The sequence below is a fragment of the Polyodon spathula genome, chromosome 1 (genome assembly GCF_017654505.1).
Source record: "Polyodon spathula isolate WHYD16114869_AA chromosome 1, ASM1765450v1, whole genome shotgun sequence".
In the NCBI taxonomy this organism is placed as follows: Eukaryota; Metazoa; Chordata; class Actinopteri; order Acipenseriformes; family Polyodontidae; genus Polyodon; species Polyodon spathula.
In genome coordinates, this window is record NC_054534.1 from 56,963,910 (window position 1) to 56,978,714 (window position 14,805).

At 35.4% G+C, this 14,805-nt stretch overlaps 1 protein-coding gene across 2 annotated transcripts in view; it reads left to right on the forward strand.

Moving 5' to 3' along the window:
- The window catches only part of LOC121320017 (pre-mRNA 3'-end-processing factor FIP1-like), a 48,554-nt gene that overhangs the window by 28,557 nt on the left and 5,192 nt on the right, over positions 1-14,805 (forward strand). For both annotated transcript variants that reach the window (XM_041258127.1, XM_041258135.1), the window contains exons 12-15: positions 4,340-4,366; positions 5,599-5,638; positions 12,234-12,289; positions 13,508-13,706. In XM_041258127.1, the coding sequence (XP_041114061.1) occupies positions 4,340-4,366; positions 5,599-5,638; positions 12,234-12,289; positions 13,508-13,706 (322 nt within the window). The remainder of the gene's footprint in view (positions 1-4,339; positions 4,367-5,598; positions 5,639-12,233; positions 12,290-13,507; positions 13,707-14,805) is intronic.

The following is a 14,805-nucleotide window of genomic DNA, read 5'->3' on the forward strand; positions in this document are numbered from 1 at the left end:
AGAATTACCTCAATCTGCATTTACAGTTTATTTGGGAAATGTCTTGAAATGATCATCAGCCGAAATATACTTTTGCTTTTTCTAATATTTACTTCAAATGCTGAAAACCAGATTTTAGCAACCTAAATGCAGCACCAACTTTGTCCCACCCCCAACTGCACATTACAGGTCACAGAAAAGCAGTAAAGACGCACCGATAGGCTGATTAAAACGTTGTTGTCATTTGAATAGTAAACAATAACGTTTGGAATTTTTTTTTTTTTTTGTAAATGTTATTTATGCAAGTTTTTTGTTTGTTTGTTTGTTTTTTGCTTAAGTGCAATGGACACAGGATGGGGATGGAATAAAAAAAAAGGCTATCTTCAGAAGGAAGATACGTAGTTTGCGTAGCTTGCGTTGTGCAGTAGTTTATTTAAACAAGGTGTTTTTTTGTTTTTTTCCTCTGTATTTGTATGCATTGGTCCCTAAAAGAGGTGAATTTCGCGGTGGCCCCTCAATTTCACGATTTCCGCAAAATCGCGATTTAGGTAGACTCGTATTTATATATCACGGAGGCACAACCAATCTCCGTGGTCACGTGACAAGCGTATCAATAATAATAATAATAATAATATAATAATAATGCTCCTCCGCATCCACTGCCAGTTAAACTGCTTGGGGGGGGGGGGGGGGGGGGGTAACTTAAATAAAGCTTTGTTTTGCTTAAGTCAGCTGCAGTTGTGCTGCTGCATGCACGCTTACTGTATTAATTATATCACAAGCAGCATCAGTTACATGTACATAAACGTGTATTTTTATTAAATTATAAAAGCACGATTACTGTTCTATATACCACACTTTTAAACTACATGTGAAATGTTTTATTCCATTTATATAGCATACCTGTAAAGTGGGATTTTCAGTCAAATATAAAGTGGTAGCTATGGTAACGTCACCAGTAAATTATGCAAATGAGTACCATCGAAGGTTCAAACCTTCCTACAGTATTATGTTCCGAACCTTCCAGTCAAAATGTGCCATCCGTTGCAGCTATACTATTAGGATACAATATATCCTATAAAGGAAGTATCACATCTATATATGACAAAACGTCACACTCCTACTTGTCCTGTGGTTAGTAATTGTCAGCACTTTGAGAAAGTATCGCGCTACCAAGTCTGTACTGAGTCACATTAAAGTTCGAATTGAGACTTAAGTTTAATGTTTAGGCTGGAAAAGGGTCCCCTAACGGTACCCCTAGCATGCTATTATAATATTTTAGTAAGTGTTCTAAGCATCAATTGGATTCTATTGTTGTACATATAACCATAATCATTAAAATAAAGCATTGGTAATAAAAACACTTCAGACTGGGAATACTGAATATCACTAAATGTGATACATGAATAGTAAAATAAATCAGTGGGGCACTAACAGTTTTTAATTAGTTTAATAATCTCCAACTTTGCTTTGGGTTATTATGCTTGGAAACAAGAAAGATGATGCACAGGTGTGGAGTTTCTAATTCTTTTAGATTTCTTTGCCAGTCACCTGTTGATGTAAAGAGGCACAAGGAAACTAAAATGTAGTTCAGTGTTATATACAGTATTTATTGATAACATGCTTCTGAGAGTTTTATGATATTCACTTGTTCGTAAAATCTCTTTAACATCCTTTCGTGCTTATAGTAAATCTGAAAATAACCATTAAGGCCTGAGTCTTTGGCTCCCGCAGCCCCATGCTTTAATTGTGTTCCTGCCAACTCTTCATCTTCAAAGTGCTTTCTAAAATAAAATCTGCAATCTCCTAGGTTCTGTGAAGAAGAAAAAAAGTTAGTTACCTTACAGTGACTGTGCCCGTGCCAGAATTAATACAATGAAAATATAAAACATCCTGCAGAAGTCTCTTTGAAAAATGCCCCCCCACCCCCCACCCCCCACCCTTTTGAAGTACTTTATGTTACACGTTGGTCACTTTTCTCCTTTTTTGTGATGCAAATGAATTTAAACATATCCTTAGAAAAACTTCCAAACCATAATGTGTGCAGAGCAGTCATGCGATGAGCGGCAAATGTAGCTAATGAGCACTCGATGCATATAATTGTGAAGTGTATTGTTCTGGTTCATGAATGGTGTTTAGCAGATTGATAAGGTATCATGCCACACTTTGATGGCTGTGCAGTGTGATAGCTGTTCAGCCAGAGGAATGGCACGCACCCTTTTGCGTAAATCAAAAGAACTCAATATCATACAATTTACAAACACTAATAGTTACCAAACGGGAATATATTAACCGGAACCATGCCTAATTGTAAGCAGTTAGATCTTGGATGTAATCATAGATGTAACCTCCCTTACCCCTCAGCCTCTTTTGATCTGGTAAACATTGGATAGCATAGAAAGATTAATAGCTTTTATCTGAAGTACTCCATTTAGCCAGGGTACAAGTCTTGCGCAGGCAGCTGCATTGCCGTCTTACCCACACACATGCATGCTTTCCCTTTCAGTGTCCCCCCAACCTTGCCTTATAGGGATTAATTGAACTGATTCTATTTTTATGTTAATTATTACAGTAATGTAGAAAAAGACCACCACAGCTTATTTAATCATACAAATAAAAAAGCAAAATGACTTTCCATTTTTGCATACCTCAGTTGGAATCAGGGAGCAACCTCGCCACATTCATTCAAGGTCTTTGTTGCACGAATATCCGTAATTATTACATTGAACCAGTTAGTCCGCTGTTCAAGTCCTTAATTAATGAATGAATTAATTATACCTATTAAGCATGGAGTGGAAATGCAATCTAAAACGGAAGTTACATGCACCTGATTTTATATGCTAAGGTTTGAAATCAGATCCACCTAGAAATAACAGAGATTGAAGCAGGAAGCATGGTCTCAAACTGATGAATTGAAGTTATCGTAGAATAGTACTAGTATTGTTTTGACCAGCTGACAAACGTTATGATAATGTCATAGTATTGTTTCACAGCTCAGTTGTCAGTGCACTTGAATAGTAACCAAGTGCTCTGGGTCCAGTCCTCTGTCAGGTCATATATTTGTCATTCCCAGGTAATTTAATAAAAAAAAAAAAAAAAAAAAACATTCCATTTAATTTGAAAAGGTATGGCAATTTAAGTTTTTTTTTTTTTTTTTTTAAATGTCTTTAAATAGCTTAAGTGTCTCTCAAATATAGCCAATTTATAAAAACGTATTACTCATACAGTATAGAAGCTCTGTTTTATTAATGTTTTAAATGTGGGTTTTACTTGTAGGGATATGTTGCCAAAAGAGGTAAATAGCTACTTCTAGTACTACCCAAGTAGAAAGACCTAATATATTTGATGGATAATTAAAAACATTCATTTAGTTTTTTTCTCTAATAAATTACTTTCTTCTACCATTATTAAACATTTATTTTGTAGAAAAGATGAAAAGTTTGAATTGCAAACTTTTTTCTGTGTTTTTTTTTTTTTTTTTTTTTTACACAAAGTAAAGAAAATGTCCCAGCTGTTCAGAGGTGGGAGACATCTGGGTTTTTTGTGAAAAAAACATATTAAATTGTTAGCAGGTGCCTTTCAGCTAGAGCTGCACATTTGAAATGGGTTGTGACTCCATATTTCAAACGCTATTCAGAAAAGCCCTTGATCTAGAAAAGAATTAATCGTACTGACGCAGCTGGGTTTTAAATTTTTCATTTTTAGGAACTAGGTTAGAAAAGCGCATTTTTAAATTTTCCAGTTTTTAGTCAGCATTAGGGTTGGCAGACATCTAAGATGCATACTCAAGTATGCATCTTTTTACCCATGTAAAATAAATCACAAGATCAACGTATTCTTCACATTTAATAATACTCTAGTTTGGTGATGAAAACACATCATTGTTGTATTATAAAACCATCATATCTTATTAAACAATACATACAGCAGGTGGTCTTTTATTAATGTTAAATGTGATCAAAGTGTTGAATGATATAAAATGAATTCTTGAAATTCCTACGTCTAACGTGCCACTTTTTAAATTGGGTTGGTTTTGTCTTTTTGCTGGGCTTAATGGAATTTTATTATATAACATTTTGATACTACACTACTGTGTGTTATCTGGGTTGTTCTGCTGCTGGCGATTTTGTATGGACACTGCTTCTGTGATTTTTTTCGAGAACCTTTTGTGTTTGACTTGGGTAAAATATCTGATTAGTACATGTAAGTACCATAAACATGTGTATTGCATTAAGTAAATTGATTTATGCCATCCAGTTGGAAGTTTCAACTTTTTTTTTTTTTTTGTTAACATGCAGTGCACTGACTTTTCATTCTCCTTATTTAATTATTTTTTTGATTTATATTTGTTTTTTTGCAGGAATTCCCATCACTGTACCACCTCCAGGTAAAACCATTTATTTTCTCAATCAATATTATAAACAACACAAACATATTTCAATAATCTTAACTCTGATATTCATGTACGATGATCCCTTGCTGTCAGTGATACAGCTTTTCAAGCAAAAATGGGGAAGTCCTGTTACTTTAAAGTGATGAAACTGTGGAAGAGAGAGTCCAAATACAGGACATGTTAGTGAGTACGAGAGACTGCAGAGCTTAATATATGCAAAACAATGGTATACTGTTGGTCAGAGGTTCTTAAAGCTTTGTTGTGTAATGATTTTGCAGACCTGTTACTTTAAGAATACAGGTAAGCTTGTCTGCCTGGTTCAGTACCCAGAGCTCCAGTCGCTGTGTACAGGTATGAAACCTAGAAAAACACTGGACGATAATGTAATTATAAGTAGAATGTAAAGTCTGCGATTTTGAGCTGATTTCAAGGGATGAGGAAAAATAACCGTAACAGCAGTTAACAGCAGTTTTCAATAAGTAGAATTGTCTGGGACCTTTGGGAGAGAATATTTTGGATGTTCTGAGGTCCATGAAGCCATCTCCCAGCCCTCCGTTTGGGAACCAGTGGTCTAGGCTAAAGATTGAATCTCTAATATGATTGTGCTGTTAAATATTGATCAATGGGTTCATTTAAGTCCTAGCTGAAGAATGTGTATTAACATTCTCTTGAGGGTGTCTGAGGTTTTATCAATTTGGTCCTGTCAATGTGCTCAGGGTTAACGTATTGGATTTTGGTCAACCATTGTTAGGGTTTGGACAAAGTAAAGGTTACTACTAAAGTGGTTTAATACGTCTGAAAAAATATGGGAAAAAAAAAAAAAAAGTTGGCTACAGGATGGGATTGGTTCCTGTGAAAATGTTGTTAATAACCAAAAGTTGTCTTTATCAGGGTTACGAATAACCGGCATCTGCTATATCATTTTTTTATTCAATTTTTTTCCATTGCTGTAACTTATTTTTTTTATTAACAACTTCAAAGTTTTTACATGGGAAGTTAAAAATACAGCAAATGGCATGTTTCCTTGCTCTGTTGAGACCTGGTTGGGAAAAAAACCAAAGACCTCTTGGTAGCTGGCTGTTGAATTACTTTTAGGACTACCTTTTTTGCCTTTGTATGGTGGGAAGAGTTAAAAATGATTTATTGGCTAGTTAACGTCTGCTTATTTAATAGCAGCGAACTTATCTAAAAGTGAGTGATGGATAACCAGATTGCATGTGTTTCAGGTTTTCCACCACCACCATCACTTATTCCAACACTGGATGGGTAAGTGAGAAGTTACCAGTTTGCACTTACTGTCTGCATCTATATCTAACTGTCCACATTTTGAAACAATTAAAGAAGTACTACAGAAAATGTGACAGTATTGACCAGTCTTATTTTTCAATGTGTGTTGTGATACCTGCGCTTTACATAGCTGCTTGCAGTCCACCAAAGGTTCTTGAATGATTTCAATAAATGTGATATACAGTTAATCACATTTAAGTTGTATTTTTAATACAAATGCTTAAGATAAAATGATCATTAATGATGGACTCTTTTTTTAAAATACTAATACATATGTATTTGTAAACCTGAGCCTCCGCTTTAACCATTTCAGATGCAGATTTCTTATTTTCATTGTAATGGAAACTCCTCTACAAAATCTAACAAAATCTTCTCTTTGACGTGTGACCTAAGATGGCTGCCATGTTGGTATCTTGTAACCTTTGGTTTCCATACAATACATACATAGCACTTCACAATTGTATTCTGTGATTGTCTAGATCGATTTTTAATGCTTCTCAATCTTGGTGTTGTTTTTTTGTTTCGATTAGATATGCTATTCCCTTTGTATTAGGCTCCTGTTGATGCTTTATTTTTGTCCACAAAAGCATTCAAAGTAGTCCATGACCGTAACATGTATCATAGCATAATGTGAAAGGTTTATTATATGTAATGCTTTGTGGGTATGGTTACAATGCATTTTTTAAATGCTGTCAGTGGAGAATACATATGGTTTTCACTGAACGAAAGCCATTGGAGTTTGTCAATGAAAATCTTTTATAATCATATTATACCTGCACTTCCCCAACAGTAATAGGAGTGGTAAAAGATTCTACAGTCTTTTCCAATTTGAATCGGCTGATGGCAGAGGCAGCAGGGCAGACAGGAGGGTATCGGATACTGAAGAAAATAAGAGAGGCTCGCCGCACAAGAGAGGACAGAGTAGCTCACAGAGACAGGAAAGGAGAAGTGTTGGAGGAGAAGGAGAACGGGAGGGACAAAGAGCAAGGCAAAAGTGAGCAGGAGAAGGAAGGGCAAGAGGAGGAAGGTAGCAGGGGGATAGGAAGAAAGTTAGGATTATAATGGAGTTTAGTGAGCCCAGTAGTAAATATAACAACCCACTTTAACTGTTTTGGCAAGTGTTTCCAACTCTTATTTTTAAGTTAATAACAGCAGTCTAGTGCACCTTTTGTGTACACAATTTGCATGACTATATAAATTGTTGTGCTTTTCTTTATAGGAAACCAGATGTAGTGAACAAAACCAGAAATATAACTAGCCTGCCTCTCTCTAATATGTAGTATATTACAGACATGCACTCGGATATACAACAATTAGGTGCACGTCATTTGCGTTTTACCATCCTTTATTTAAGTAAAGGGTAAAAAATATATTTATATATATATATATATATATATATATATATATATATATATATATATATATATATATATATATATATATATATATATATATATATATATATTACACACACACACACACACACACACACACACATAGTGCCTATAGAAAGTCTACACCCCCTTTCAAATTTTCACCTTTGGTTGCCTTATAGCCTGGGTTTAAAATGGTGTGGCCAGTCAGAGCCACTACCTAAATCCAGTGAAAAATTTGTGGCATGACTTGAAGATTGCTGTCTATCAGCGCTCCCCAAGGAACTTGACAGAGATTGAACAGTTTTGTAAAGAAGAATGGTTAAATATTGCCAAATCTAGGTGTGCAAAGTTGGTAGAGACCTATCCCAACAGACTCATAGGTGTAATTGCTGCCAAAGGTGCTAAATTGCATTGCCTATGTTTTTAAGCAGTTCTGTGCATGGGTAACATTTTGATTTTATTTTGCTGTTGTGTGTAACATACTGCTACAATACATACCAGATTTAAAAGTATGTACTGTGGGGCTCCCAAGTGGCACATCCAGGAAAGATGCTCTGCTTGGAGTGCAGGATGCCCCCTATAGCCTGGAGATCGCAATTTCGAATCCAGATTATTCCATTTCAAATCGTGGACGGGAGCTCCCAGGGGGTGGCGCACAAAATATTATATGGTCGGATATGTGAGTGCTGACTAGCACGATAATCCTCCTGTTACAAGACATACAGTATTACTGTAGTTCTAATTTTCTAAAAGGATTTATAACAAGGTTTAATTTAATGTTACTCTGTAGAAAAACTGAATTAAGTAACTTGATCAGTAACATATCTGATACCATATGGTTAGTATTTGTTTAAATTGGATCAGACAAATTAAAGTACATACCTCACTTTAGAACACCAGGAATTGTCCAATTAATAAAAGGAAAAATAATTGGGTGGAAAACATCAGGTATAAAAATGTGATTGTATATGTACTGATGATCAGTTGACTAACGGTGCTTCCCCATTGCTGTCTTATGAATTTAATACTGTGCTTTATATAAAAGAGAGACATTTACTGACCATCAGTACACAAACAATCTTATATTTTTATCCCTAATGTTTTCCATCAAATTATTTTCCTTTTATTAATTGGACAACTCCTGGTGTTCTATGTGAGGTATGTGCTTTATGAATACAGCTTAAAAGTAAACACAGAAAACAGTATCTTTCATGAATTACCACATTATGTAAAACATGGAAATTTCAATGTAAAAGTTACGTGAAGTTCCAATACAAGTCTACGTCTTGCTTTTATAGCATTTTATGTTTTCTGTACCCAAAAATTAATTTTCCCATTTGGAATGTGTTATCTTAAAGTAGTTGTAGCAAAGCAGAGGTTTTGGAAGGTTTTTTGCACCTCCATTAGTTACGTAGGTTTCAGATGTGCAGTTTTGAAAGAAACACATTTTACAGCAAACATGAATTTCCATTTTAAAACTTGATATTTCTGTTATTACTTTACAGTAAAGCAAGTTATCTGTTCCTGTGCTCTATTTTCATGATATCTGTTACACTTGCATTTTCTGAGTCATATCACAAGCATATCAGTCAATAGCAGAAACATCTATTTGGTTAATGACAGGAAATAAGAGGTGGGAATAATTTTACCCTCTGTCAGTGGTCCTCAAAGTGGTGCCCGCGCAGCTTGCCTTAAATTGTGGGTCGTGAACACATTTCTGGCCGTCGTAGCGTGGGAAAATAAAGAAAGCTTTAAACATGTTTTCCAACAAACGCGCCACAGCAGTCTGTTGATGGTGCTGCTCGCTTTTGCTGTGCTTGTATGTACACAACATTTTTTTTTTTTTTTGAGTGGCTTCTGCAATATGATCAACCAATTGAATATCTGCATTGTCTCTGCGGTAGCCCAATCGTAAGTTAGCTGGGTGGGTCATAAACTGTGTCTGTTTCAGGTGCAGGCACTGACTGTAAGTTTAACCAATAGGAGAGTCAAACATCTGCCAAGTTTTACGTAGCTGTCCAATCATAATCAAGCAGAGGCTGTTCACGGTATTCTGCATGAAAATTGAAGGCGAGTGAATAGCCAAAGGGAAAGTGAAAGATCTGACAGCTGCCCAATCATTTGTGAGCAGAGGTGGGTTGTTAATGTGTTAGTAAGCACTGAATTTCGCCAACTGTTATTGAGAAATAATACATTTCAGTATTTTAGAATTTTATTTTCTATCTCCTGTAATTTTTTTTTTATTTCACCAGACAAGGGAAATACCGTAGTATATTTAGTTACAAATCCACTTGCTCTGAATAATTGTACTGGAGGTGAGCGATCTTTAAAACAGTAGTGTTAACAAATTTGTTCGATTGAAACAAAGCGAGAACTATCTACACTTTCTTCTTTTAGTTTATTCATGGTTTTCTGTATAAACATGCTATTTAAAAATATTTGCATTGCACATTTTATGTAAATTATTTAAAGAATAATCGCAGCAGGCACAACGACTGCCTGATACTTGTGTGTGTGTGTGTGTGTGTGTGTGTGTGTGTGTGTATGTGTGTGTGTGTGTGTGTGTGTGTGTGTGTGTGTGTGTGTGTGTGTATATATATATATATATATATATATATATATATATATATATATATATGTATGATATATGTATTATACAACATCCAGCGGTGTATAAGGAGAAGGCAGTGTATAAGATAAGAACAAACAGTAAGATTTTTCCCGTGCCAAAATTACTTTGGGGACTACTGCTCTATGTAAAGTGAACAAACAAATGCAACTTTAAGTGACAGCATGGTTTGCAGACAGGTATTTCTTTAGCCAAGTGTAGTACCATATATAATGTTTTAATATAACAAATACATGTTTAGTTTCTTTCAAAACTGGACCTTTGAGACCTACTTAATGAATGAAAGTGCACAACAGGTAAGATTAAAGTGATTGTTGCAAAATAATCTTATAAAGTTGAAAGTTCCTCGCTGGGAAGGAAATACTGATTTGAGTATTGGCCATCTTTCTTATTTTCAGTCTTATAAAGTAACTTCAGTGATTCTTCTAATTTCCTGGACACTTTGCCAGCTTGTTGAAGCAAGACAAAACATCCTCCAAGCAATTTCCTTATAAACTGTGCCAGATCTGAATAAATTATTTTCTGAGGATTATTTCCTATTTTCCTCCATCAGTTCAGTCTAAACTCTCCCTCCTGTGGTTTAAAACACTTGGGGTGAATAAACATGAAGTGAATACAAAGCATACAAATCTTAAAATTGTTCTTCAGTGCCTTAACTTCCCATTCTCTCTGGATCAGCATGACAGCTGGATGTTATTTTTCGAAGCATTTTAATACAATGATGATAATCGCAAAACTGTCCGTAAGTCTAGATTTAAATCTATTTTGCCAGGATTGAGTCCGGGCTGCCGCTCTTGATGTACAATTTCTCAAACCCAGATACTAGTTTGACCTTTTTAATCCTAGATCAACCACAGTAAACAGTGCTGGATATTTCTCAACCTCATCAGAGCAAGTAAATACAACCTAGAAAACAGAATAATGCACACTGTCTGTTCTTCTAACTAAAGTCCCAAACCCTTCTGGTGTTCAGTGAAAGTTCAGAAGACGATCCTCTTTCTGATGCCGAATGCTTCGCAGTGAAAGGTATCATTCTCGTTTACCCATTATGCTTTTATGAAGCATGCAATTTAAAAAAGACAAATGTGTTTTAACAGTATACTTATATGAAGATGAAGCAATATGCTATTGCCAATTATGGTGCGATGCATGGTGTGCAAGTTGTAAGTTAAATTTCACTATTAGTGTTTCAAGAAATTTGCTGTAATTAATTAAGGGTAAATTAGTTGTTCAACAGTTATAATACTTGCCAGCCCTTCAGGAAGGAACACATCAATTTAGCAAGCTCTTTTTATTAGTTTTAAAAATAGACCAGCATGTCTTTCCAGTACCTCATTTGCACACTACCTACATAAGTTTGGCTACCACTGAAAGAACAATAGTTGCTAAATGTGAAGTTGATTTGCCAGGGTATTTTTAGAACAATGGATTCAGAGAAAACCTGTTGGAAGCAAGTTTTCTTGGAAGGGTTTACTCACCTTATTTCTGCACATAAAGGATGTGTGGAAGTTTTTAATCGGAAGCGGGAAAGGAGCCAACCAAATGGGCAACGAGCGTGGCTGCTCTGCCAAGACGAGCATAAGAACTGCTTGGATCCGTGAGCAGCATGTTGGGGCTTGAAATCATGCCAGTCACATCAAACGTGTTTTGAATTTCGAACAAGTCTTTGATCGTTAAGCTATAGCTTGCTGCTTCCGGTTTACCTTCACTTTTTTAAACATGAATGTATTGAGTTTTATACCAGGGGCTGATCTACTATTGATTTAGACTTCCATATGTAATTTCCTTGGTTGGATACGAATTACTTGTACTGTTAATATATTTAAATCCAGTATTCCTAAATGATCATCCTCCTTCATCGTTTCTAGCTTTTCTCAGTCTGCTGCCCTACATACATTCTGCTTTTTTTGTCTTTCTTTCCTTGGCTTGTGCATGTTTTCTTACACAGTTTAGCTTTAATATATTAACAATAAACAAGCAATGCCATTCTTCTGAACTGTTTTATACTTTTTTTTTTTTTTTTTTTTACATTTCAAGTAATGTTTTCTAGCTGATGCACAACCAATTTGGACTTGCAACCGTTACATCAAACTGCTTTAGTTCAGTAATACTTAGACACCACATACAGATAGACAAGAGAGCTTTCATTGAAGAACTTTGGATTAACGTTATGAATGATAATTTATAGTTCCAGGTGTAGATCCATATGATCAACAAATTGGCACTGGATTTGTATTTTTTTTTTCACTGCAAATCTTCACATTCTGTTTCTATCTGATCTCATTACAAATAAATGCTTAACTGCCACCTTGCTGTCCTTTCCAGATGGGGTACAGTGGTATCCTAATCTCTTGAGCAAATAAATGAATGACATTTTTATTGTCATATGGTGATATACAGAAACCAGTAATTGTATTCTCAAACTTATGTACTATGCACTTGAATGTGTATCAACACTTATTTTTAACCCAGTAGAGCAATATACTAAAAGAAAGCCCTCCTTTAATTCACCTAAGTTTGTTAAGAGTGAAATAATAGTTTTACGGCTGTTCTACACTTCTATTTTTAGTGGACATGCAGGAAGCTATGATGGTCGCTCAGTTCCACCGTATCCGTTTAACCCTGGTAAGTGCTCAGCATTGTTCAAAGTACATGTATGTATCCAGTTGATGTAAAGTTATACAACAGTTGATAACTTGTGGTAAAAATATTGCTTGTGTCTTTTAGAAATACTAAAAGAAACTTGATAAATTCCATGGCAAATGTTAAGACTAGATGTCTTTTCAATGTTTTCAAGTCGAAAAGCTTGCCACTGGATTTATTATGTTTTTTCAAGTAGTTCTTCGTTTCTTCCTGGACAGATCTAACTAAAATGCATAAGTAAGTACTGCAGCCAGTTGGCCTCACTGCTTTTAAAAAGGAAGCAAGAAAACACTAGTTTCAGAAATGGCTGATGAGCTAGGTAGGAGGAATTGCACTAAGAATTAATTTAGGGAAAATAACACCTGCAAGGGCTTTCATTGTCTCCATCCTGATGTGAACATTGAATTTTAGTGAGTCGTTGAGTAATGTGAGAACACAGATTGACTGTGGCTTAATTGGTATTAAAAGTTGGTTTCATTATTATATTTTCCGTGCATGGAAAGAAAAACTGGTGTAATAAATTTGATGGAAAAGATAGGTATGATTGCCAGAAAAAAAAAAAAAAAAAAAAAAACTGCAGGGAATAGCTTGTAATATTCTATGCCTCCTTTTCTAACAGAATCTATTTGACTAAAAAGTCTAAAGTCTTGTCACAAAATTGCAAAATAAATAAATAAATAAATCATTTTGCTGGCTATTTTACATCTACTTCAGCTTGACAGATCTGGTCAGTCAAACTAGTTGTTCATTTCTAGATATCATTCATGAAACCAAGTAAATTAGCAATGCAGTTAGGTCTTTCTAGCTGCTCAGATCAGTTTGGAATTATAGGTAAATATTATTTAGAAATCTAATTGTGTTTGGGATTTTTTGTTAATGTTCTCATAGTTGAAGAAACTTTCGTTTACAATATGATCTTATTGTGTGGATATTCCCAAAAGATAACAAACAAACTACAATTTTAAGGATTAGTTTTAGGAAGCAGAATTGCATTTGACTTGCTTTACCTGTTAAGGGGAGTCATTGTAAAGATTTGGCATCTGTTCTGCTCTACTTCCATTCACAAACTATTTTGTGATACAAAAGTTGGGTTGGTTCTTCAAATCTTCTAATTGTGTCTGGTGTGAAATGCACATTTTGTACATTCAATTCAGAGGTTTTGAAATGTTATTGTATGCCCCCTTTAACCCCTTTTCCAAGGCTATCCCCATCTCGCTGGCGCAGTTGCATCGTGGTCTAATATCATTGACAGCTCCAAGCAGTGGGAATACTATTCAAGGAGAGAGAAGGAGCGGGACAGAGAGAAGGAGCGTGAGCGAGAGCGTCCAAGAGAGAGAGGTCATGAGCGGGAGAGAGAGCGAGAACGGGATCACAGTCCCGCCTCCATGGCTTACAACAGGTCAGTACCTCAGGGCACCATTAAAACACTTACTGGGGTTAATTATTTTGCTCCAAATAGGTGAGCACACTGGTTGTGATTTTAAAAAGACGTTGTGCATACAATAACTTTTTTTTTTCAAATCAGCCATGAGTTTTTGAAAGAAAGTTGACAGTCTTTTCGTGTCAAGTGTCACTACTACTTTTAGCAACAAACGGGTTTGCATAGAAAGTCAATACCCCATGTATCTGACTACATTTTCTAGTATTTGAGGAGGTTGTGTGTAGCGAGGAGTTAAAAATGGAATCGCTGAAGATGAAAACAAGCAGAGTTTTCACCCACTTCTTTAATCCTGTCAATACATCCACCTATGCAGCGCATGTTCTGTAATGTTTTAAAGGTATTGAAGAAAGCTCTCCACCTGGAGTCTATCTTTGAAAGCCAAACTCCTTTCATATGTATCCGAAAATAGATTCAGACTTGGGCCTTGTGTATAGACAGGAGTTTAGAAAGCTGCAATGCCCTAGTCCTGCAGGGATGTCTTTGCTCCCTTTGATTCCACATCTTGCTTAGTCTTCCAACCTACCCACCCTTGCATTTTCATAGCTCTTCTAGTCAATGTGCATTCTCAGCTACTGGAAACTGGTGAAGCTAATATTTTTACAGAGCAGTAGATTGACTGCCTATATTTAAGCAATTTGCTAATTCAGAAAACTACCAAAGGACACCTCCTTATCGAAGTTAACAGTATGTAGTCAATTATCTTGTTTATATTCACAATCTAATTTACTTCAAGCTGCCTGTTCAAAGAATCGATTAATGCATTCTCTACGTTCTGCATGTAAACCAGTTTTAAACTGGAATCAGGTTGGAGTTTTTCAGAAAATGTATTTATTCTAGCATGTTTTATTGCTAATACCTTGTTTACAATGTATTTTAAGTCCCATACAGCTAAATGAATGTGCATTAAGGTATATTTAATAGTACATATTTTGAAAATAAGGTAGCTGTATGAGAAATAAAATGTCTTATTTTTGTCTTTGATAAACACTAAATACAAAACACTTCATCAAGAAGGTGCATTTTAATGTTAACAGAAGCCAATCGGTGAGATGAGAAG